This window comes from Tachysurus fulvidraco, chromosome 6 (genome assembly GCF_022655615.1).
Source record: "Tachysurus fulvidraco isolate hzauxx_2018 chromosome 6, HZAU_PFXX_2.0, whole genome shotgun sequence".
NCBI lineage: Eukaryota > Metazoa > Chordata > Actinopteri > Siluriformes > Bagridae > Tachysurus > Tachysurus fulvidraco.
The window spans coordinates 16,708,613-16,731,607 of record NC_062523.1 but is presented as its reverse complement, the minus strand read 5'-3'; the positions used below and the strand labels follow the sequence as shown (position 1 = coordinate 16,731,607).

Here is a 22,995-nt window from a genome sequence, read left to right as displayed (position 1 = left end):
GGGACTGGTTATTTACAGTGTAGAGCCACACCTTCAGCCGCCCTGCTCAGGTGTTCCCAGCAAGTGAAACTCAGTCAGGGAAAGCTCAGGAAACGTATTCACATTCCAGCATCAGACACTGACACATTAAGGTAAGTAGGCGCTCATCAATCTCGAGCCATCAATATTTCTTCTTTTGTTTTTTTCTGAAATGTTGACATAAATTATAGTTAAATTACAGTTGTGGTATAGATATGACATCTGTGTCGATGACACGGTTTAATAAAACAGAGGAATCGGTGAATGAATGAAATAGACGGATAGCAAAAACTCAAGTATGGCATTCACAACTAGATTTTCAATGATTTAGGACAGCGTCCTACTGCGCTGTAAGTGTTTTGTGCATGGAAATGTGAGGCTCATACACTCTATGTGTGTGTTGTGATTAAACAACAGAAAACACTGCTTCCTTTCACCTGCATGTTTGTGTAAGGTGTGTCTGATGAAGATCAAGACAGACAAGTTTTCTTTCCTGAAAATATTGTATGAAAATAAAAAAAAAGATAAAAAGATACCTAACTGAGTTATAAGTCTGCAAAAGCAGAATAATTATGTCTTTTATGGTCCTGTGGAGTCTGAGATTATCGTTGTTACAAAACATTGCCAGTAATGTGTGCTTACATAGACCAAAACTGTAGCACTATCTTATCAAACTTATCAATATTTTATATTTTTCTAGCATAAACCATGACTTCCACATTCACCAGGAAATCATACCCTCGTGGCACAGGTAAGATGATATGTTATGGTTATAATATTAACTGCAGTCACAGTCTTAAATTAACGTGGGAGAATCAATGCACTGGCACATTGCTCAGTGTCACTACTATTATTGTACATTAGAGGAACTAAATGTTCATTGTTTATTTTGAGCTGGTTATGGAGCTCATTAAAAAGAAATGAATGTAAATTATAATGTTTTACTCAGGTGTCAATGTGGTGAACAATCCATTCAGTAGCATGTTTTTCACCAAACAACTCAATATGTATCATGTATTGCATATTTCACCAATAGATGAGCTAATGAATGATACATAAACTACACTTTGTAACTGCAGGCAAGTCCAGTGTGGTAGATGACAGCAAAAAGAAGACATCCCTGCTGCAGGACAACAGCTGGATCAAGAAAGAACCGATTGATGATAAAGTAGTGGAGTGAGTAAACACCGAGGCAATAGCCATATAAACAAATACATTATCTTTTATCATGGGGTGGAAAGAGTCAGACGTTTTTACATTGTAGTTTGGTACCCTGACTAATTTTTCATATTGAGAATGCAAAATGTACAGATTATAATTATTGCTGAACTCTGCTAGAACAGTGACCTTTACTGTCTTTTGATAGCCAAACTTCAAACTATGGGAGAAGTGTCCTGGGCCGGTATAAATCCAATGAAAATCTTACCAGGTATACATCTGGATCCAATAATGGATAAATGTATTTAGAAATGGCCATCCATTTTCATTAATGGATACGTATTTGCATATTATTTTCTTTAGCACTTCAGAAACTAAGACCAGCACCGTCTTCACCAGCTCCTCCACAGTCACTGACTCGGGTTCATCAAGAACATCTGTCCAGTCCCTGACTAAAAGGTAATGCAATCTACAAAGTACATATGGAAAAAAGATTTTAAAAAAATGCAATGAGAAAATTGATATTTCTCATCATATTTCTAATCAGGTCATATTTGTATATTGTAGATTCAGTACAAGTCAGGATGAACTGGATTCATTCAGGTAATATTTAAAATGTATTAAAAAAATTTAAGCTTGGTCCATTTATTAAAATATAAATCTAACATATAATTCGTATTTTTGTTAAAGTCCTGCATCTAAATTTATACACTTGCTCTTATAACATTGCAGAACCCCAGCTTACTTTATTTAATTGAATTTATCTGGTAATCGTTTAGAATACCTGGTCATACCCACAATTTCCAACATTTAAAGTATGTGTACCCCACCCATCATTTTCCAGCTTTACCACATCAATAAAGCTGATGATGAGATAAAACACACCCTGAAAGCACACACCTAGTGGAATACCACATTCTTTTGCAGAATTATGTTTAAACATTCCATGTCACTTTCAGCACTCCTACTACTCCTACTTCATCTTTCAAAGATGGCGCAAAGACAACTGTGACCACGAGCAGGTAGAGCATTGTTTAAAAACAAAACACATTGCTCATTAAGTGATTGACAGCACATGCAACTTTGCTCTGAATTCAACGTGTCTTCTCATATTTCTTCAGGACATCTGTGTTGAATTCACCAACCAAAACGAAAACATTCAGTGAAAAGATCTTCACAAACTCCAAGACTACTACTAGGTAAATGCTGTTAGTGCTATTTCACCACACCTACTGTAGAGGTCATTGTCTTTGCTAATCTTGTCTTTAGGTCTGTGTTATTTAGTCTTGCGTGCCTGGAAGGTCGACAGCTACACTGATAAGATTGTGCTATTTACGTGTCTCATTTATGGCAACTTACCTCCCCAGGATATGTTTTCCTGTGTACAATTTAGTGACTTCAATTGATTTCCATCTCTCATTTTAAATGTAATTTCTAACTATTGCCTATTTTTGTTTCATTCTTCTTAAATTCACATAACTCTACAAAACCTTCTTTTTATGTTCAGTGAAGAAATAAAAACGATCAAACCAGTGAGAACACCAACCTCACCCACCAAGACTACCAAGCAAGAGACTTTCACTGTGACTACTTCTAAGGATAGCCCAGTGCAGTAAGTGGGGAAATTTTGTAATAAGCATTGCTTATTCTGCATTTTCTGAGGCATATAACTTTTTGTCTTTTCACAGAAAAGACATCAAAACAGTCAAGTCAGTGACAACACCAACCTCACCCACCAAGTCTTCCAAGACAGAGACTGTAACAGTGACTACTTTTAAGGATAACACAGTGCAGTAAGTGGGGAAATCTGTGTATGATTTATTGCTTATTCTGTTTTATTTTCTGCTGAATATAACTTCCTTTTTTCTCAGAGATGGCACCAAAACAGTCAAATCAGTGACAATACCAAGCTCACCCACCAAGAATACCAAAACAGAGACTGTCACTGTGACTACTTTTCAGGACACCATAGTCAAGTGAGTTGTGAACCATCCCTGTATAATGCTTGGCTTATTCTAATTAATTTATTAATGCACATAACTCTATATAACTCTACACAACATTTTCATTTTCAGAGATGACATCAAATCAGTCAAATCAACACCACCGTCCTCACAGACCAAGTTTATTTCAGAGTAAATGCAAATCTCATTCACAGACTTTTAGCTGTATTGTTTACATCTTATCACCCTGACATTCCGATAAACACTTATTCTTATCTATTTCAGCACAACCTATACAAGTACTACTCCAACTTCAAAGACATCATCCTATTCTTTCAGTTCCAAATCCAGGTGATTTCTCAGCTCAACCTTTTAATAGCACATAGATTAACAAAAATACTGGAATAATGACACGCATAAAGAAATCCATTATTACAGCAGAAAGAGCAAAGGTTAATTTAATGATTTCTTACAGTACTGATGACCAGTTTTTTGATACCCTCATACCCTCATCCATCAAGGACACTTATGCTTCTGACATCAGGTATGGAATGTAGGGTGTAACCCATAAATGGTATTTTTCTTCGTAGTTTCTTTGTACATGATTCGTGCTACCTTTGAACTGTGTGTATGTCTATCGGATCTGTTAACAGGAATGATAAAAGCAGTGAAACCAGATCTACAGCATATACCAGAATGTCTTCCAAAGACAGCAGGTATGCATTTGCTTTTAGACTCCAGATCTGCATGATCATTTGAGACCTGCAGACGTCTTACAATGGCGCTGTATTATTCTTACAGGCCCGAAGAGTACAGTGAAAATGTGTACACAGAATACGTGAAGACATCATCTGCAATGTCTGACAGGTACGTTACAGTACATTTCACTAAGATTAAGCACTATATGTTGATGAAGTGTTACAGATGCTTTAATTTGTGGGTCTTTTTATGCACAGTCATGTATTCGACAGTCGTCGGGGCACCACAAAGACCTACACTGCTACAACTTACTCAGACAGCAGGTACAATGAGAGCACACAAATGCATTAGTTTAACTAATGATGCATTTTTTTTTTTTTGCTACATACTGGATGTAAAATTTGCATTTGTATGTAATTGTACTGTTGTATAATTTCTCCACAGACCTGAAATTCTCTTAGACACCTACAAATCAAGTAGGTCAAGTATGGAAATGCTTTACACAACACCTGAAAGGTAATTCAACCTAACTTTACATGTTTTTACTTTATATCTGTGACAGAATATATACATTTACAGCACTTTTTTTGTAGGAAAATATATGCTGAGAAGGATATTTGCACATATTGCCAGAAACCAATTCTCTATGATACAAAGATGATACTAGAGGAAATGGATATAAAGTGCCATGCCAATTGTTTCAAGGTAAATGATTTTTTTTCTACATATTTCTGCAATTTTAAAAAAAAAAAATTTTATTGTAAGACCAATTCATGTATTTATTTATAAGAACCCATTTTACACACTATATTATAAGAACATATTATATATTAAAATAGAAAACTTTTAATACTTTTAAAGAATGTATTTATTTTTTGTTTGTTTGTTTATTTAAGAGCAACTCGTCATTTAAACCATTAATAATTACATTTTAATGTTGTGTATTGTCTGTGAAACCATTTAGTTTTATTAACACAGATAATAAAAAGCAATGCCACCAAACAGACATCCCTCAAGGCACAAATTCTTCTTTCCTGATTTCCCTAAATTCCATAGCGGAAAACTTAAAGAAACAGGTTTATGACAAAAAAGTGCTGGTGCTGACTGTAGCCTCGATTTCTATAAAAATGTAAATTAAATGTCTCCGAAAAAAACAGAGAAATGTTTATTGTTATACATAAATTATGGGAGCCCTGTGAACGAGCTCTTACTACAGAAACTTAAAGAGGAACATATGATGAAGCTGTGATATTAAATCTTTATTGTTTTAAAAATTGATCAACACCTTCTAACCAATTGGAGTGGAAAATTCAACTGTGTAGTGCTATAATGTAATATTACAATTATTACAATAATATTACAATTTAAAGATCATTTAGGTTTTTTTAATTCAAACTTAGAACTGGATTGTGTTTAAAACAGCATCTTATATGCCAGTTAAAACTTAAGCGTGCTCTCACTCTCTCTGTTCCTACTCCAGTGTCAGGTGTGTAACAGTAATCTTGGACACCTGAAAGCAGGGGACAGCATGTGGGTGTACCAGCGCAATGTGCACTGTGAGGCCTGCTTTGGTGTCATTAAAGGTAAGACTGATGATGATTACACTGAAATTATTACACTGAAATTATAAGTGCAGTGTTTAAAACAAACATGTTTTTGTCTTACAGGTAAATGGCATCGCTGAAGACAAAACTACTGAAAATCCATGAAGTACACGGACATAAAGGAATGTCAAATAATGTTAAAGTAGTTTGATATGGTGAAGGAAAGAAAACAGTTCTGTATGCATATCAAAGATTCATTCATAGGTTTTATTAAAAAATAACATTCATTGTGGGTGGTGGATCTGTTGACAATACATACTGTATGGGAGGATATTTGGCTCTTTATTTTATTTTATTCAATATAAAGCATATATATTTTTGCTAAATGTATACGTTTGCTAAATGAAGTGAATTACTGACATAATTAACGAGTGAAGTAATCTGTTAGGAGCTACTATAGTTTAATAGATTATGTCAGTGAAGTGTTTTTTTTTTGTTTTTTTTTTGGGCTTCTGTTTAATTTTTGTTTAAAAATTAAATATTAACCCATGTTGGTTTGACCCACAATAAAATCTATTTTTGGTTGGTGTAACGTGTCTCACATACTGTATTTAATTAGATAATCCTTACCACAAAGAATCAGGGCTGTTATAAGAGCCACATGCCCACTGTATACTGGAACACATCTGCTCAGCTGAGCCATTATCCAATAAAACAGGTGAATTTCTTCTTATAATTAAACATCAAAACAAGGGTAAATGTGATCTATTTCAGACATCTAGCAGGTGGCAGTTCTATGGGTGTAAACACGTTGTTGATGAGAGACCAGACTGAGCTGACAGGAAGGGTGCACTGACTCAAATAACTACTTTTACAAGCATAGGGACCAGACAAACGTCTCACACAACACATCTGAGGTATAGCATACCCAGTTCCACTCCTGTAAACCAAGCACAGGCTCATTTAAACTCGATAGTTGAATGTTGGAAACAGACCAAGCAATGTTTTTCTAGTTGAGGGTGATCAGACTAGTCAAGGCATTCTAGCCAACAGAATTTAAATTAAAATTGTGTTGGTCAGTTCCACAACCATACACAGTACAATACATAGTGAAATGCCTTTTTTTTTCCAAGGGCCTGTAACAAAAAAAATGAATTCAATTAAATAGAATTTACATAAACCAGAAGTTATTTTTAGTCAGCAATATAAATGGTGGCAGAATCAGTGTGACTACAAATGTTAGGGGCGTTTACGCAACATATTCTGTGCAATATCAGGCTGAGGTACTGGGTGTTGTGCAGACCAAGTCCAAGTTTTATGACATATTAGGACAGGGATCATTAGACTTTGTACAGCCAGGGAGTGTGAGATCCCTTCCAGTAGAAAAGATAAATGTATGAGACTTGCATAATTTTTAAACATATTCAATTCAAAAGTTCATACCCTAACTTTTATAGTGACATTTATGGATATCAATGTCAGCCCAGTTTGGATCTTTACTGAAGTCAGAAACAGATGAAAACTGCCAGTAAATAAATGCGGTAACTGTATTAAAATGAGTACATTTACATTTAGGTAACGTAGAAATAACATTTTATATTTTAGATAATGAAACTAGGGTATTATTAGGTTATGTTGTAAAGAGAAGTTGCTAGTTGTCCCTCAAAAAACTCTTTAATAAACATGTGATTTGTGAAAGCAGTATTTTGATTTCTCACAAATATTTAGTGCTATTGTGATGATGATGTTTGTGATGTTTGTTTGTGTGTGTGTGTGTGTTTGTGTGTGTATGTGTGTTTGTATGTGCGTGTTTGTGTGTGTGTTTGTACGTGCGTGTATGTGTGTGTTTGTGTGTGTATGTATTTGTGTGTATTTGTGTGTGTGTGCGTGTATGTCTGTGTACTGTATTTGTGTGTGTGGTGTTTGTGTATGTGTGTGTTTGTGTGTGCGTGTATGTGTGTGTTTGTGTGTGTATTTGTGTGTGTGTGTATGTGTTTGTGTGTATTTGTGTGTGTGTTTGTGTGTGCGTGTATGTGTGTGTGTGTATGAGTGTGTGTATATGTGTGCGTGGTGTGTGGGTATGTGTGTGTGTTTGTGTGTGCATGTATGTGTGTGCATGTATGTGTGTGTATTTATGTGTTTGTGTGTGTGTGTGTGTGTGTGTGTGTGTGTGTGTGTGTGTGTGTGTGTGTGTGTGTGTGTGTGTGTGCGTGTATGTGTGTGTATTTATGTGTTTGCGTGTGTATGTTTTTGTGTGTGTATGTTTTTGTGTGTGTGTGTGTGTGTGTGTGTGTGTGTGTGTGTGTGTGTGTGTGTGTGTGTGTGTGTGTGTGTGTGTGTGTGTGTGTGTGCTGCTTTAGTGTGGTGCTGTTTTTAACAGAGAGGAAGGAGAAAGGAGGCACCGAGCAGCACATCAGCATCTGAAAGAAGCAGCATGTCGCCTCGAGCTGAACAGACCTACCACATGCACTCGCTGCAAGCTGTGTCCACAGACTAAAACATTGCCATCTCTTTATCGTTGTATAAAATATTTCTCCTTGATTTGAATTTTTTATTTTCTGCTCAATGGAGGCGGCCGTGATGAAGCTGCACGCGATGGCGGACGTTAACGGGAACAGTGCTGTTATGGATGCAGAGCTCGAGGTGAAAAAGCTGCAGGAGCTCGTGCGCAAATTGGAGCGACAAAACGAGCAGCTAAGGACAAGGGCTGCAAATAACTACAGCCACAGCGGACATTTATTCCCAAACCAGAACTTCGCTGGAAACACGGCCAGTGGTCATGTTTATTCAGGAAACCATTGCCTTTCAGCTCAGCCCACACAAATGGAAGTGCACAATAGAGATGAACAGTACGCGTGTTTTCAGGTTGAGAGCTTACTGCTGAACGAGCTGGAAATCTTAGATATCTTTTCTCTCCTAAACATCGACCGAGAGTCTGAGGAGAGCTGGTACTGCAACCCTGCTGCAACCCTTTTGACATCTCACTAGTCTGCATTATTTGTTTGCATTCCAAATGTATCCAATTTCATAGCACTTCATTTTCACATTGTCTCAAATCAAGCTCATGCAGCTCTTCTGTTCTATTTGGTAGGAAACAGTGAGGGGGATTTTGGCATTGCTGACCCAATACTGTGATATTTGCAGTTATGTCCTAGTTAGCAGGGAAATGTGCAGGTCCTGTTGCAGCAATAGCACAAGTGATCTGGTAGATGTCTTTTGTTACAGTATAGCTGTGTACAGAACAAAACCCAGACTCAAAGCTTCTGCTGGAGAATATATATATATATATATATATATATATATATATATATATATATATATATATATATATATATATATGTTTTATTGTAATGATTTGATTTCTTAGTCTTAAAGGTTGCATCCGTTTATTCGGATGCACCAATGCATAATATGATCCGGTGCTAATAATGACCTTTTTAACATGTGTCACTTTTTAATACCTCATTTTTAAATGCTCTCATTGAGTTCCATCCTACATCATACAGTACATGAAGTAGAGACATTCTGTAATACACTCATAGAGTTGCATGCCAGCATGTTGACATCGTGGCTTTTATCTTCAGGTTGTATGCATCTCCAAAAGCAAAGCTGTTCCCCCGGTCACCTCTCAGCCCTCTGCAGTGGTGTAGACATGTATTCGACAACCCTGGGCCTGAGGTGGAGTCAGCTAAGCGCACCTTATGCTATCGACTAGACCAGGGTACGGTATTCTTGATTTTACATTACAAACATTGAACCTACAGGAAAAGGAAAAGCTGGTCATATGAGTGAACAGTGGCATGCAGTGTTTAAACAATTAAAAAAGCTAAGATTTTTAGAGAATATTTGGAAATGTGTAAATGCTTTTCAGTTTGATTTGATTTGAAACTCATTATCAGAGTGATATTAGTGAATAAAACTGCCACATTTACCTTGAATTGGTATTGGTACATCAGAGAGCAATCATTATCCTGTACAATAATACGGGCGGTTTTATGGTTTTAAAAAGAGCATGACTAGTGAGAGAAATGTAATATGAGAACTGTAAGAAATGTAAAGTAATAAACTTGGATAAGTGGGTAATACTTGCATATAATTACATGATTATGAATAATATAATACTGCACGATTTACTGAAATAAGACAAGTGTATGTTGCAAATACATCATGATTAGAGTATATTTTAAGTCTTGTAATACATCTGAGATTTGTATGTTGCTCAGCATAATGCCTCATGTGAGGCCATAACTATTGGACTTACACTCATTTTAGAGCATTTACATCAGCATGTGTAACATTTTAAAATGGTTTCTGTCAGTGAAAACCCATATAAGAAGTAATAATAATAATAATAATAATAATATTAATCCCTATAAATGTTAATATATTACTCTATGTCTAAAGCAGAGAAACCAAACTCTAAACCTTTTTCCTTTTCTTAACTCTCTTTCATCCTGAAATATCCGACAGTGTTTTGCAGCCATGGTGGAGAGGACGGTTACCATAGAGACTATGACTATATTAACCCTTTCGGCTAATCTGGATGGAAACAGTGTGCTAGCTACATTTCCACACTCAGCCTGGACAGGCACGGCATTACGATCAGTTTGGATGTGTGCATGTATAAATCTGAGATTTGTATACAGAGGATTCTGCTGTTCAGCTTTGAGCTCTTGTTGCTGTTGAAAGGCCAGATTGAGCAAAGGTTGGCTGTGTGTTGGAAGGTTATGAATACAGCTTTGTTTAGCCACTCTCTAAAAAAGCTTTGTTCTTTGTGGGTGGCTGTGAATGCTCGTTTTCATACAGACAGTGGCAAGGCTAATTTTTAGGTACAACAAAAGCACAGTGCTCTGGTGGCTGATCAGTGAATCAGATTTTTGTATGTAAAATGTGTGCTATTGCATTTGAGCATTTTTCAGTTGAGTAATCAGCAGAGATGGAAGGGCAGGAAATTTATCCTCATTCCTTCAAAACAGTTAAAAAAAAAAAAAAGCTAAAACTATGTGATCTAACCACAGCCCTGTTCACTTAATGTTCAGCTTAATGTTCTCATTTCTCACCTTTACATGAATGAAAGTATCCTCCACAAACTGAACACTAACTAATATAACGTCCATTCTTTTCCTAGCCAAACGATGGAGAGGAGCTCTTTCTGGCAGTTCACCATCCTTATCATACAGACCTTTAGATGGACTCTCCTTTTTAAGCACCTCAGTTAAATCTCTTACTAAACCTGCACTAACTGAACAAACAGGTAACACTATCACTACAGCTGTACTAACAGGCTCAGAAAGTAATAGAAATAATCATTTTATGCTTTAACTTTCTCTTTACATACTGACAGTAGAAATACAGCATCACATGCCATTTTTAAATTACAGGAACCTTTTTACATAATGCGTATATTTGAGGAAAATGGACAGATGGCAAAGCTCAAAGCATTACTGTGCTTATTGATTTGTGCTCTAAAAAAAAGATATCATACGATGTTCTGTACTACTCAGCATATTTCTGCCAGGCTTGGGGAAATGTGAGACTTATTGATTGGACCTGGTGACACCCTTTATGGAAGTAGCTCAATCGGAAAGCATTTATATGTTATACTATATTAGATTTTATACTGTGTCATCAGAGACATAAACATAGACCTCAAATAAAATGATTTCTCATATTACTTTAACAAAGCATGATGGCCATATTATCACATTATCATCACCTGAGTTGAAATCTGGTAAATCCATTACAATGAATCATGTCTCATGTGTCTGTTGATCTAGTTCCATCTCCTCAATCCAGCCACTGCTCTCTCCAGTCACCTCTCATTGGGAGGAGTTGTGGTGACCTGGCCGAGAGATCGCCCTCATTCCTCTATCACACGGCTACTCACAGTAAGCCTCATCATACTCATTCATCTTCCATTTTTCTATGAGGCACAACAGCTTAGCTACTTTGGAACTGAGTCAGTAACAGAAGACATCTTAGCTAGTATAAAAGGCATGTATAGTACTTTATTCAGTAGTAAGGTCTTTGTTTTCATAGTCTAAATGTAGCCCAACTGACATAATGCCTACACACACAATGATGAAAGCTTATTCCAATAAGTGTAATAAGTGCTGGGCCATTAACATGATAAAAACTTTAATGAGGTCCACATTAAAACACCACAATGTCGAATGTTTACTACCACCAACAGCACATTTTTAATCGATTATTTCTATGCTTTCATTCCTCCATAAACTGATCAGAATCATGTTAAAAGGATCAGAATCATGAGAGATGGTGTAATTTTAATAAGCTTAACATTTTGTTAATTATCTCTATCTCTCTTTCTCACTATATGTTGATCTTCCTTTCCTCTCTTAATTCTCTTGGCTCATTACTGAAAAGGTATAGACCTGTACCGTGCAAATTAAATCTATAGGCAAACCTAAAGAGTCCTTCTCAGGTGCTCTGAGGTCAGTTGAGGCCAACTCATCACTGTTTTTCCACATAGTAGGCTACATTCCATTACCATAAGGATATTCCTGTTTACATAGCATCACCCTTATATGGACTTGACATACTAGAAGTCCACTGAGCTTAAAAGTCTTTAAATTTGTCATAACACTGAAAAAAGCAGTCGCTAATACAGAAATGGCAATTGGAATAAGCATTTTTTAATGTTTATGTAGGTTTATGTCAGTTGTCATAAAGGTGTCACATAGCCCTATTATAATCACCCTTAAGTAAATTGTTAACGGTTTAGTAAATACCTAGTTTGCTCCCAATCGTAATGCTATTTTTTCACTAGATTACAGTCGTCCACATGCTGCCGTCAGTCCACAGTCTTCCATGAACAATGAGTTCAACATCTCAGAGATGGATGATGATTCAGTCTCTATGGACTACAAACTTCATGACATGACAGATGTCCAGGTCATGGCCCGGCTACAGGAGGAGAGTATGTACATTTTAACTCAATAATCAGCTTTAATATATAAATACACAAATATGTCAGAACAAGAAAGACAGTATATGAGGTTAAACCAGTATTTGGAGCCATCTTGAATGCCTGTTCATATATTCAGGTCTGCGTCAGGAGTACGCCACTACCTCGGCCACAGGTGCCCGCCGGAGCTCCAGCTTCTCTGTGCATTCAGGATTGTGTCGCCCAGAGCGGACTGATTTGAGGATGGAGGAAGATGAGGAGGATTTTGATGATTTGCCACCTCCCCAGCCACGACTTTTTCGTACAGGGTCCATGCAGCGGAGTGTGTCCCACTCACACAACTTGTCAAGTCTCAGAGAGCCACGACGCTGCAGCTCCTCCAGCACACAGTACCTCAGCAGCCCTACTTCCAGCACAAGCAGCTACACAAGCACCGAAACACAGGGTTACCGCACCAGCACAGGTCAGCACTCGGTTACTGATATACTAATGGAAATTATTTTATAATAAAGCCCAGTGAAGGAATGTAGATGTAAAGCATACACAGTCATGTGAAAAAATTAGGACACCCCATTAAATAAAATATTCGGCTCTATATTAAAAAATGTCAACATATCAATTTCTGATCTTGTTTTGTGGATGAAAGTGTGGTAATTGCATGTAAACAAGAAATAAATCACACTGTTTTCACTTGCCCCCTGTCCACCAGAAAAGAAAGAACCGGGTGCTGTTTCAGAGTGCTGGTTCGAATTTGGTTCTGTTGGCAAGCCTTCTAAGAACCGGTTTGCCTGTCCATGGGCTAGAGAGCCATCACAGAGCCAAGTCTTATGTCACCGTATACAACATTATAACAATGGTGGATGTTGTTTTACTGTAAATGCTCATGGCTTTGCGAGCCTACATTGGCATCCAAACGCCAGTGAACGCCAATTTAATAAGATTTAAAAATGCTACGCTAACGACGTTCGCTTTTGTCTTGTTAGTCACAGTAACCCTGCCCCCAGCCCCTGATACAAGCGGTTCTGAAGTCTAGACCAGCAATGTTTTGGTGGTACTTAAGAGCCACTTTTTACTGGTTCAGAGCCAGTGCTTTGGGTGTCGAAAAAGAAAGAACTGATTTTAAATTAGGCTCTGGCTCTGAACCAACACTCAAACTGCCTCGGTGGAAAAGGAGCACCTGTGTCCTAATAGATAGTTTTTCTCTGTTTGGCTGATATAACCTCAATGAGACGTTTCTTGTTGCCATTTTCCAGTTTCTGACATCGACTGGAAGAAAGGTTCCCCTACTCTTTAATGCAGAATTCTTTAGCTGTGTGATGTTTGAGGGGTTCTTGCATGTGCAGTCCAGTTCAAATCATCCCACAGGATCTCAATAGGATTTAGATCTGGGCTTTGAATTGGCCATTCTAGAATTCTCTGTTTTTTTACATTTCAGTGAGTCCTTGGTGGATTTACTGATATGTTATGTTTTAGGTCATGGTCATGATGCAAGGTCCACTTCTGCTTCTCCACTTTTTGGATTTTCCAGGCAGTGGAATGGCTGATTACAAATTATTTTGAGATCGTTTTATATCCCTTACCAGACTCATAAGCATCAACTATCTTCTTTTTGAAGGCCTCATAGAGTACTTTGGATCTCACCATAGTAACAATTAAGAGCAAACCAAACTAAATATATAAATTATGTACTAAATATATAAAATATGTAAATAAGGCAAGCCATCTTCAAAATGCTCTGTAATATGTTCTAATAATTTGCACCAGATGTGATTCACCTGTAGGTAATTTTATCCAATTTAAGTACAAATAAATGTGGGGGTGTCCTTACATTGGATTTTTTTTAAGTACATTTTACAGATCTTTTTTTTTTCTCTCTCTCTATCTTAATCCTACATAAATTGTATGTTCACCCCCTAGGTGTACTGCTGCTGGCAGTGATAGGAAAGTGGTGACTATTTTTGCACATACTGCATGCAGTACAGCCCATATGTTATTATGCTGGTCTTACAACCCCCCTAACCCCCGCCCCTAACCCAAGCTACCGATCCTATATTTCACTGAAAAGAGAACATCATAAAACCACCACTGACCAAATATTATTTGGATTGTGTATCATTCTCAGCATAGTGGCAGTATTAACACGGTGGTGGATTGAGTGTGTGTGTGTGTGTGTGTGTGTGTGTGTGTGTGTGTGTGTGTGTGTGTGTGTGTGTGTGTGTGTGTGTGTGTGTGTGTGTGAGTTATTGATATACGTTTATTGAACTATTGGGATTTTTAAACACCCTGACTGTGGCAGTCAAGTGTTATTGGCCATGGGCTACAATCAGTATGCATACATGCAGCATGCACTTGTAAGACAAGAGTAACTGATCAAACTGGCCTGTCTACAGTAAATATAAAGAATATACAGTATTGTATGGTAGCTCTTTTTAAATATAGCCACTACATGTTGTTTGTGTCCAGTTTTACTGATTATGCGCGGTTGAATGGCAGTTTATGGCAGCCTTTGGCCTAGACAGCATATGTTTTTCTTATTATGCCAGATTGGGTGGGGTGGAACAGGACATTCTGGATGAGGTGGTAGGGGTGTGGACTGTTTGTATAAAATATACTCTTTGTATAAATATAAATATACTGTTTGTGTATATATAAATTATACATTTACTGTTTATATATATATATATATATATATATATATATATATATATATATATATATATATATATATATATATATATATATGTGTGTGTGTGTGTGTGTGTGTGTGTGTGTGTGTGTGTGTGTGTGTGTGTGTGTATATAGATAGATATATATATAGATATATAGATATATATATAGATATATATATATATATATATATATATATGTTTTGGGTGTTTTTAATTTAATAGTTAAGGTATTCCACTTGATGTTTTTTGTATGGTGTACTTTCAGACATGCTGCGGAAAAGCATGCCAAATCTGATACGAGCTCCCAGCATGCTATCTGTGCCAAGTGTGACAAGTATTGCAGCTCCAGCCAGTCACACACCCTTCTCTTCATTTCAATCTTCACCATCAACCCTACGCAACAGTCAGAGCTTTGACTCTTCAAGCGGCCTTGCCAGGCTTCAGTCTGCAAGTAAGGCACAAAAGCAAGCCTGTCTAAGAAGGCAACACAACAGTATCACATACAGACAACATACAGACACACGATATAACAAAATACAAATGAAAACTCAAGCAAAAAATCAATCAGCTTAAAATCTAATAGAGAGATTCATACGTTTCCGGTGTTTCATTTATATAAGTCATTTAATGATAATAGGGAATAACAGAACTAAAAGCTATATTACCAAATGTAGATGTCACTCACTGAACATCAATATTTTTGTGAATATACAAAAAGAATGGATTTTATTTGCAAAAATACAGGCACATAGTATGTACTTTAATGTACTTTAAATACATAAAATAGGTACTGAATTGTACTTAGAATACAATACAATTAATAAAATGCAGTTCATTACAATATATGTTATACTTTTGATGTAATTAACTCAGTTATTATATACCAAAACATTGACCTGTATATTGCTTTAGCCCGTAGTTTATATATTCTGTAATGTTAGTTCCATCACCAGGTCAGCTGCAGCAGCGGGTACAGAGTATCGGCACCTTTTCCACGGCAACACGACAACCAGTGAAAGCCACTGCCTACGTCAGTCCTACCATACAGGGTCCCATCACAATGCCTTCATCTGTTAGCTTAAACTCACTCTCCAGCAATAGTGTTAGTAAACCCAATAAAGCCAGCGTTCCATCCTCTACAAGTCGCAGTGCTCTACCTCGACCAGCCTCCTTTATTGGCACAAGTGGGACAACACGGAGCAAGATCGCTCAGCCTGCACGCAGGTAAACACAGCCTCAAACAATCCATATTAGCTGGCTTAAATCCATATTTAACTATTGATAACATAAAGTCTAAATACCTACTGAATAATAATTTTAGCATATTTTATAGATCTATAATACAGCAATGCCTGTGTTGTTGTTTTTTATCAGCTTACTGACTCCTCCAAAGAGTATGGCATCCCTGAGTGCTCTGCGTGATGCAAGCTGGAGGGATGGATGTTATTGATGCTAGACATGCACTGATCTTCACAAACGGCCTACAGTGTTTCAGGCCCAGCTGGCTGGGTAAAGCTGTTGTTTAGAGGCAACAGAAAAAGAATAAAGTGTAATCACTGATATGTGATCATTGATGGTATAAGACAGTTAGCACAGCTAATTTCATTTATGCCATGTACATACAGAAATCTGCAATATGCCCCAGTGACCAAAAACTTTGATTAGAAAATTATGCAAATGATTGTTTACATGTAAGATATTCCCCCATAATTAAAAAGAACTGTTTGTTATTTAATTCTTTATACTTACAGAAAACTGGTAATGTCAAGTACAACTACATAAGACAGATATTGTTAGCTCATAGTGCCTCATGGTAAGTGTTTTAAGGTTTTACTGTAAGTTATTTCCTGACTGCCAAATGGCATTTTACTGTTCATTGTTTAAGAACTCTTAGACCAGTTAAGTTTCATTTCACAAACCACATTTAGTACAACTGAACTCGAACTGTTTCTAAGGAAGCACCTTGATGAGTACTTTAGTGTCAAAAACAAGATAACATTGAAACTGTGAATTTCAGTAACTAAAAATGTAAAGCTTGGCTTTGACACTATTAAAAACATTTTAACACACTGATCTTGTTCTTTTAGCAAATTGGCTTTAAAAATGTAACATAAGTACAAATGCCTCTTAATGCGATTGCAACAAGCATTATTGTGTGTTTACAAGTTGCTCATGTTAAAGAGCCTTGCTGATGGATTGCACATCTTGGTAGAAACATGAAAGAAAATTCAAATAAGTGTATTTTAACATTAAAATAAAGGTTTTTCAACTGTCTACTTGAACTTGATATTTGGTGTCTGAGGAATTGCTACACTGTTTGTCTGTAGATGGCACTATGTCCAAGCCTTATATGTGGAATACACTTTTGATCATTTGGAATAGACTTTGATTATTTTGATTACTACTACTGAGTAGTAGTAGGCAGGATATATTGTCATAAGCAGGAAAATGAGGAAGAACATGTGTATGTTCCCTGGGAAATATTTTTAGAATGCCAATTCTGGACGTTTGGTAAATTGTTTACAAGTTTACATATAGTTTTTAACAGTTTAAACAGGTATATGTTCAGCTGGAATCATACTGTAAGATGGATCTTTATTAAGTGTTAGTTGGAAAAAAAATATTTCACAATGCAATGATCTAATAAAAGTGACAACCTGGCATTATTTACATTTACATAGCTGAGAATGTCCTAGGAACTAAATGGATTAGTCCTGGTATAAACACTACACAGGTGCATAAGCATTATCAGAAGTATATATAATCAATTGTACACTGGATTGCTATAAAAGATTCTGAGATCATGGTTATTAAGTTTAAAGAGGTGAGTTACATGAGTGCAGATGTGACAGGGAAGAATACTAAAGCAATGAAGGCTTGGATTTTAGGAGATTTAAGCTTTGGTTGTATTTGAGGACATACAGCTCTCTCTCTCTCTCTCTCTCTGTTCATGTACCGTGTGATAATTCAGACGTATTGTTGCTTTTGAGCTAAGGGGAATTACCAAAAGAGCTGTGTGCAACATCATTTTCAATATCTTTTTTCTTGTACTACTTGTGTTGTTGTGCTTTTCCCTGCCCCCTTATCATCTAATTATAAGCATTAGTCTAATCATCTAATGAAGTCTTGGTACACCATCCTGAACCTGAGATACAGATCATTTTGTACATCTGGGATTGAGCTATTTGTAAGGACTTTTATTTCCAGCCTTTTGTTCAAAAATGTACAATGAAAATGAGAGTCACATGGCATAGCAATAGCCATGACTGGCTGAACACAGCTTAAATGTAACCTTAATTTCTAACAGAGCAGATTTGTATTGGACAATCTCCATGGTGAATCCAAGCCAGTGCAAAATCATCACTGACTGATATACAGCTACAAAAGTAAGTGCTTCAACAAATTCTCTTTCGCTAATACATATAATTTCAGAATTTTAAAAATGTGTTTAATGTGTGTCTTTTTATTTAATGATAATATTTCAAACTGCTAATGCAACAGAATGGAATTGAAACATGTGACAAGTGTATTGATAATATTACGACAGCAGAGCAGCTGACTTTTGTTATTGTTCATTGAAAAATAATGGATCAGCAGGAACTGGAAGCAAGGAACCACGTGGATAAAAAGACAAAATGCCAAGCAAAGCTCAAGAGGTGAGCTGTGTAAAGACGACTGAAAATTAAGGGAGAAATTAATAGTGAAGTGCAGATGTAAATTTGATACAAAACTTGTGTCTCCCAGGATGCTGTGATCAACATGAAGTCTATACAGGACATCTCAAAACAGCTTGGCTTTGAGTGGCCAGTTCTTGCATATGAGCTGGGCTTCACAAGAACTGAAGTCAGGCAGTTTCACGCCACATCGAAGGAGAAGAGGGATCAGGCCAAGTGCATGTTGGAGTCCTGGTAGGTAAAACTATTAACAGAATCTGTTAACTAACAAACTGTTATTGAAATTTGAAAGCTGTATTATTTTATGCAGGTGGTTTTATCTCACAGGTACGAGAGGTGTTGGGATAAGCCTAATAAGACTAAAATGCTGCAGGATGGACTAGAGCGTGCTGGACGTAGAGACCTGGCTGAGAGACTGCGCTGTCTTCACTGGGGCCATCAGAAACTCAGCCGGAGGGTTGAACTGCCTAAAGCCTTCCCCTTTCTCATAACTGTTCACAAGACAATAGATAACAAGGAGGGTCTGAGGAGAATTAATGAGCTTAATCGCAGTTACAACTAATATCATTGCTGTTAAAGAATAATACACAATTCAGCTCTTGGATGTTCTGGAGATTTTTTTTTTAAGGATTGAAGGTTGTTAATTATATTATTGCAGTTTTAACTTTGCATAGTTTTAGCTTTTGTATTGTGTACTAAATATATTTAAAACAGTAATCTTGCATGAATTCCAGGATTTTAATAGATTATTTTAAACTCACTGGTAACTAAACAAGTAAATACACAAACCAGGCCACGTGATAATAATTAGGCTACAGCTATTTGTACAGCTATTTCCTATCCAATAACATACGGTAAAAAGACCAACACGTTGGTCGACTAAATTATTAATGCAATATCTATTTCTTACTATTGTTTCTATTGATTGATTAAAATGCCCGAATAACGATTGGTCGAGTCAACCAAACCCGATGACACAGTGCTTACTGTGTGTAGCCAATCAGCATCGTGTGCTTCCATGTTGGATGTGTTGCCATGACCCTGAAATTCCCTCATAGTAGGGGGAATAATACAAATGCTCATGGGTTGCTTTTATTATTATTATTATTCCATTGTGAAGATTGGGCGTTTTGAATAAACTACGACATTTATTTATACCCGAATCGTATATCAGGCTCACACAAATATTAATACAGCAAGTAATATTAAGCTAATATTTTATGCCAATATATAATCATGACATTTGTAGATATCATATTTATAGACAAATGTGTTACATTACAATAATTTTGCACATGACATTGAACAATAAAAGTCAATCATATGCTGGGTTTTTAAATTAGTTACTTACTGGGAAAAGGATCATCACCATTTGGGATTGAGGCTATAATAAATGAAATACGTTTGCTGTACATACCTGGCAACCATGTTTGACGCTATCTAAAGACCAAGATGAGTCAACCGACAAGCGGCTCGTTTTTCTCGGTTATAATGAAAAATGTAACGCCGCCGTCACCAGAACCTCGTTTTGATTCGATTTATTTGGCTGCGCTGTAAGAAAAATAAACATTGTCTCTTTCTAGCTTTGAGAGCTTGTTATAGTGTCACAGCTGGGAATGTGAATGAATGAGAAAGCTGAATCCTAAACCGGCGACAGCGGGGGAATCGGTTCAGAGTCAGAATCTACAAATATTGTGGACGTTGTTGTTATTGTTGCTCTGAGATAACTGGATGTCGTATAAGCTCCAAATGGCTACAGTAAACTGTTTTAGTGGTCCGGAAGAGCTCGAGGATTTAAGCCATGCACGGAATTTGATGAGAGAACTGAAAATGTTTTACGACTCCCAACTTCTGGTTGATGTTAGTATTGAAGTGGAAGCAGGACAGGACACGTCAGGATGCTCCTCTATAACAGAGACACGGACGTTTTTCCAGTGTAACCGTAATATTCTGGCAGCAGCCAGTCCATATTTTAGGAGTATGTTTACAGGAGGACTGTACGAAAGCACTCAGAGTAAGATTACAATTCACGACGTGGATGCAGAGTCCATGGCGCTTATTGTTGATTACTGCTACACAGGCAAAGTGACCATCACTGAAGCCAACGTGCAAAAGCTCTATTCAGCTGCCAATATGCTGCAGGTGGAGTACATCAGACATGCCTGTGCTGATTTCATGACCAGAAGGCTGGACCTGTGTAACTGTACAGGGATCTTGAAATTTGCAGACACCTTTGACAACATGGACCTGAAAAGCAAAGCTCAAGTCTTCATAGCAAAGCACTTTGCTCAGCTCAGTGATAGTGAAAAGGAGCTGTGTGAACTGGACATGAAACAAATGAAAGAGATCCTCACTTTGGATTCCCTCGATATTGACTGTGAGAGGAAAGTGTGTGCGGTTGCAATACACTGGATCGAACATAATCTACCTCTGGAAACGGAGGACGCGTTGCAAATCCTTAAATGTGTCCGATGGTCACTGTTCACAGAGAAGGACCGGTTCTATTTAGACAGCCTTAAATCAAAGCCTTTTATTAAAAAACACCTTCCGAGTTTGCCAGATTTGGCTAGTACGGGAGAGAGCAGTGTGATTTCAATGAACAATACAAAACAGAGAATTGGTAAAAGTGCAAAAGAAATGGTTCTGTTTTTTGGCCGACCAAATGAACCGTTCATGTGTTATGATCCCTACACTGAAGAGATCTACTCCATGTCATCTCCTATCATAAATCTCAGCAATCAGAATTTTAAACGTTCTCCTATGGAAACATTTTTAGTCTGTGCCACACCAGAAAACAACCTGTACATAGCCTCACACCTGTCAAAGCACTTCTGGGTGTATAATCCTTTGCTGAATTGCTGGCAGGAGCTGGCTGAAAGACTGCTATGGAGAATGCATTCATACATTGGCTACCTCAGTGGGCACATGTACATTCTCGGTGGCAGGGACCCTGTATCTGATGGCAGGCTCAAGGAGGTTGAGTGCTATAGCATTCAGAGGAACCAGTGGATGTTTGTCGCCCCTTTGCCCCATTCCTTAGGCAAGATGCAAGTTGTGACAGTCAATGAGCAACTATATGTAGTGAACAAGAGAAGAATATTGTGCTACGAGCCCAAGAGAAACCATTGGCTTCAGCGTGGCTCTTTAAAACGCAACAAGCTCCACAAGGCCTGTGTCTTTCAGGATCAGATCATCTGCCTTTGTGATATCCCAGTAGTGAAAGTGTATAACCCAGTCCGGGGGGAATGGAGACGCATCGCAGACATACCCATCGATAGCAGTGCTCTCAACTACCAAGTGGTACAACACAAAAACAAACTGCTCCTGCTTACTCTTGCCATTGTCCATCACAACAAAAACAGGCTTGTCATACATGAGTATGATTCTTCTAGGGACACATGGAAAAACGTGGTCACCATGTTCGGGTCCTCATTTGGCTCGATAAGTCTCTCTGCGCGCATTTATACAGCTTGCCTTAGTTCAGGACAGAACTTCATTACTGAGGAGGATGATGACAGTGGCTCCAGTGTAGACTGGGACTTTGGACTGACTGATGCAGACTCAGATTCTGGCAGCTCAAGCTCTTTTTCTGATGAGAATTGGTAGTCTGGAAATCTCAGTGTTTGTTCATGGCTGTTTTGTAGGAGACAAAAATGTCTTAAACTCCATCTGACGATAAGAACTGCAGAATTGTCCTGATAATACTATATGTGGCTGGCAATAAGTGACTTAATTTTTGCTTTTACTTGAATTTACATGTTTTTTTTATATATATAGTATTATTGAGTTAAAAGGTACTGTGATAATGAACATCAGAAGATGATAAATTATTTTTTCTGATTAATATTGCCAATTTGGTGCTGTTACACTAATAAGTGTATTGTTTTCTCAACATTTGACAGATAAACACAAGTGTTAATATATTTTTGAGTTATTAAACACCTTATACGTTTTAGTTTTATTTATTACATATTATAAGATGCATGTCTGTAGAAAGGATGCCTCATGTTTTCCCATGTCTGAGTTGTGTGTGTTTTCTTCCCACCTTCCTTCCAATACATTTCATTATGAAGGTTGTCAATGCTAATGCTAAGTGTGGAAGTGTTTGTGCGTCCTCATATGAACTGGCAGCTCATCCACGGTGTATTCCTTCCTCCCTGATTACTCTGCAACCCTATATGTCGAACCAAAATGTTTCATTTCTGCAATGTAAACGTTTGTCCCTAATCAAGTTATTTTACAACTTCACACTTGTAACTTATTTATCGTGTGTGTGTGTGTGTGTGTGTGTGTGTGTGTGTGTGTGTGTGATCCCCTGATTCCTGATTGGTCGGATGTGTTCTCACGCTCATTTCAGACGTC

General features: G+C 37.3%; 4 protein-coding genes across 8 annotated transcripts; all 4 read left to right on the top strand.

Annotated features, from left to right (window-relative positions):
- The first annotated feature begins 2 nt into the window (after positions 1 to 2).
- On the top strand, positions 3 to 5,954 carry scel (sciellin). The gene is made up of 21 exons (XM_027164145.2): positions 3 to 131; positions 719 to 769; positions 1,098 to 1,194; positions 1,385 to 1,447; positions 1,540 to 1,635; positions 1,744 to 1,779; positions 2,136 to 2,198; positions 2,298 to 2,375; positions 2,684 to 2,788; positions 2,865 to 2,969; positions 3,048 to 3,152; positions 3,252 to 3,311; positions 3,405 to 3,470; positions 3,595 to 3,663; positions 3,773 to 3,835; positions 3,921 to 3,986; positions 4,076 to 4,141; positions 4,263 to 4,334; positions 4,412 to 4,523; positions 5,299 to 5,401; positions 5,486 to 5,954. The coding sequence occupies exons 2-21, from the start codon at positions 727 to 729 to the stop codon at positions 5,500 to 5,502; spliced, it is 1,485 nt and encodes a 494-aa protein (XP_027019946.1). The 5' UTR covers positions 3 to 131; positions 719 to 726; the 3' UTR covers positions 5,503 to 5,954.
- A 1,679-nt stretch (positions 5,955 to 7,633) lies between these two features.
- On the top strand, positions 7,634 to 17,191 carry slain1a (SLAIN motif family, member 1a). Of its 4 annotated transcripts, none has more exons than XM_027164690.2 (9): positions 7,634 to 8,310; positions 8,947 to 9,083; positions 10,491 to 10,616; positions 11,140 to 11,250; positions 12,153 to 12,302; positions 12,430 to 12,753; positions 15,225 to 15,410; positions 15,913 to 16,183; positions 16,334 to 17,191. In XM_027164690.2, exons 1-9 carry the CDS (start codon positions 7,928 to 7,930, stop codon positions 16,407 to 16,409), a joined length of 1,764 nt encoding a protein of 587 aa, XP_027020491.1. In that variant the 5' UTR covers positions 7,634 to 7,927; the 3' UTR covers positions 16,410 to 17,191. The 4 variants fall into 4 exon arrangements, with proteins under 4 accessions (XP_027020491.1, XP_027020493.1, XP_027020492.1 ...); XM_027164689.2 differs by having other exon boundaries at positions 7,636 to 8,310; positions 15,901 to 16,183; positions 16,334 to 17,187; XM_027164692.2 differs by lacking the exon at positions 10,491 to 10,616 and having other exon boundaries at positions 7,635 to 8,310; positions 15,901 to 16,183; positions 16,334 to 17,189.
- A 307-nt stretch (positions 17,192 to 17,498) lies between these two features.
- wu:fc50b12 (uncharacterized protein LOC103911624 homolog) lies at positions 17,499 to 19,819 on the top strand. 2 transcript variants are annotated; one of them, XM_047815167.1, is made up of 4 exons: positions 17,499 to 18,345; positions 18,557 to 18,615; positions 18,704 to 18,867; positions 18,961 to 19,819. In XM_047815167.1, exons 2-4 carry the CDS (start codon positions 18,595 to 18,597, stop codon positions 19,193 to 19,195), a joined length of 420 nt encoding a protein of 139 aa, XP_047671123.1. In that variant the 5' UTR covers positions 17,499 to 18,345; positions 18,557 to 18,594; the 3' UTR covers positions 19,196 to 19,819. The 2 variants fall into 2 exon arrangements, with proteins under 2 accessions (XP_047671123.1, XP_047671122.1); XM_047815166.1 differs by having other exon boundaries at positions 17,500 to 18,345; positions 18,554 to 18,615; positions 18,961 to 19,818.
- Positions 19,820 to 20,067: 248 nt separating this feature from the next.
- On the top strand, positions 20,068 to 22,868 carry kbtbd7 (kelch repeat and BTB (POZ) domain containing 7). Its single transcript, XM_027164688.2, has one exon. The coding sequence runs from the start codon at positions 20,365 to 20,367 to the stop codon at positions 22,237 to 22,239; it is 1,875 nt and encodes a 624-aa protein (XP_027020489.1). The 5' UTR covers positions 20,068 to 20,364; the 3' UTR covers positions 22,240 to 22,868.
- Positions 22,869 to 22,995: the final 127 nt, after the last annotated feature.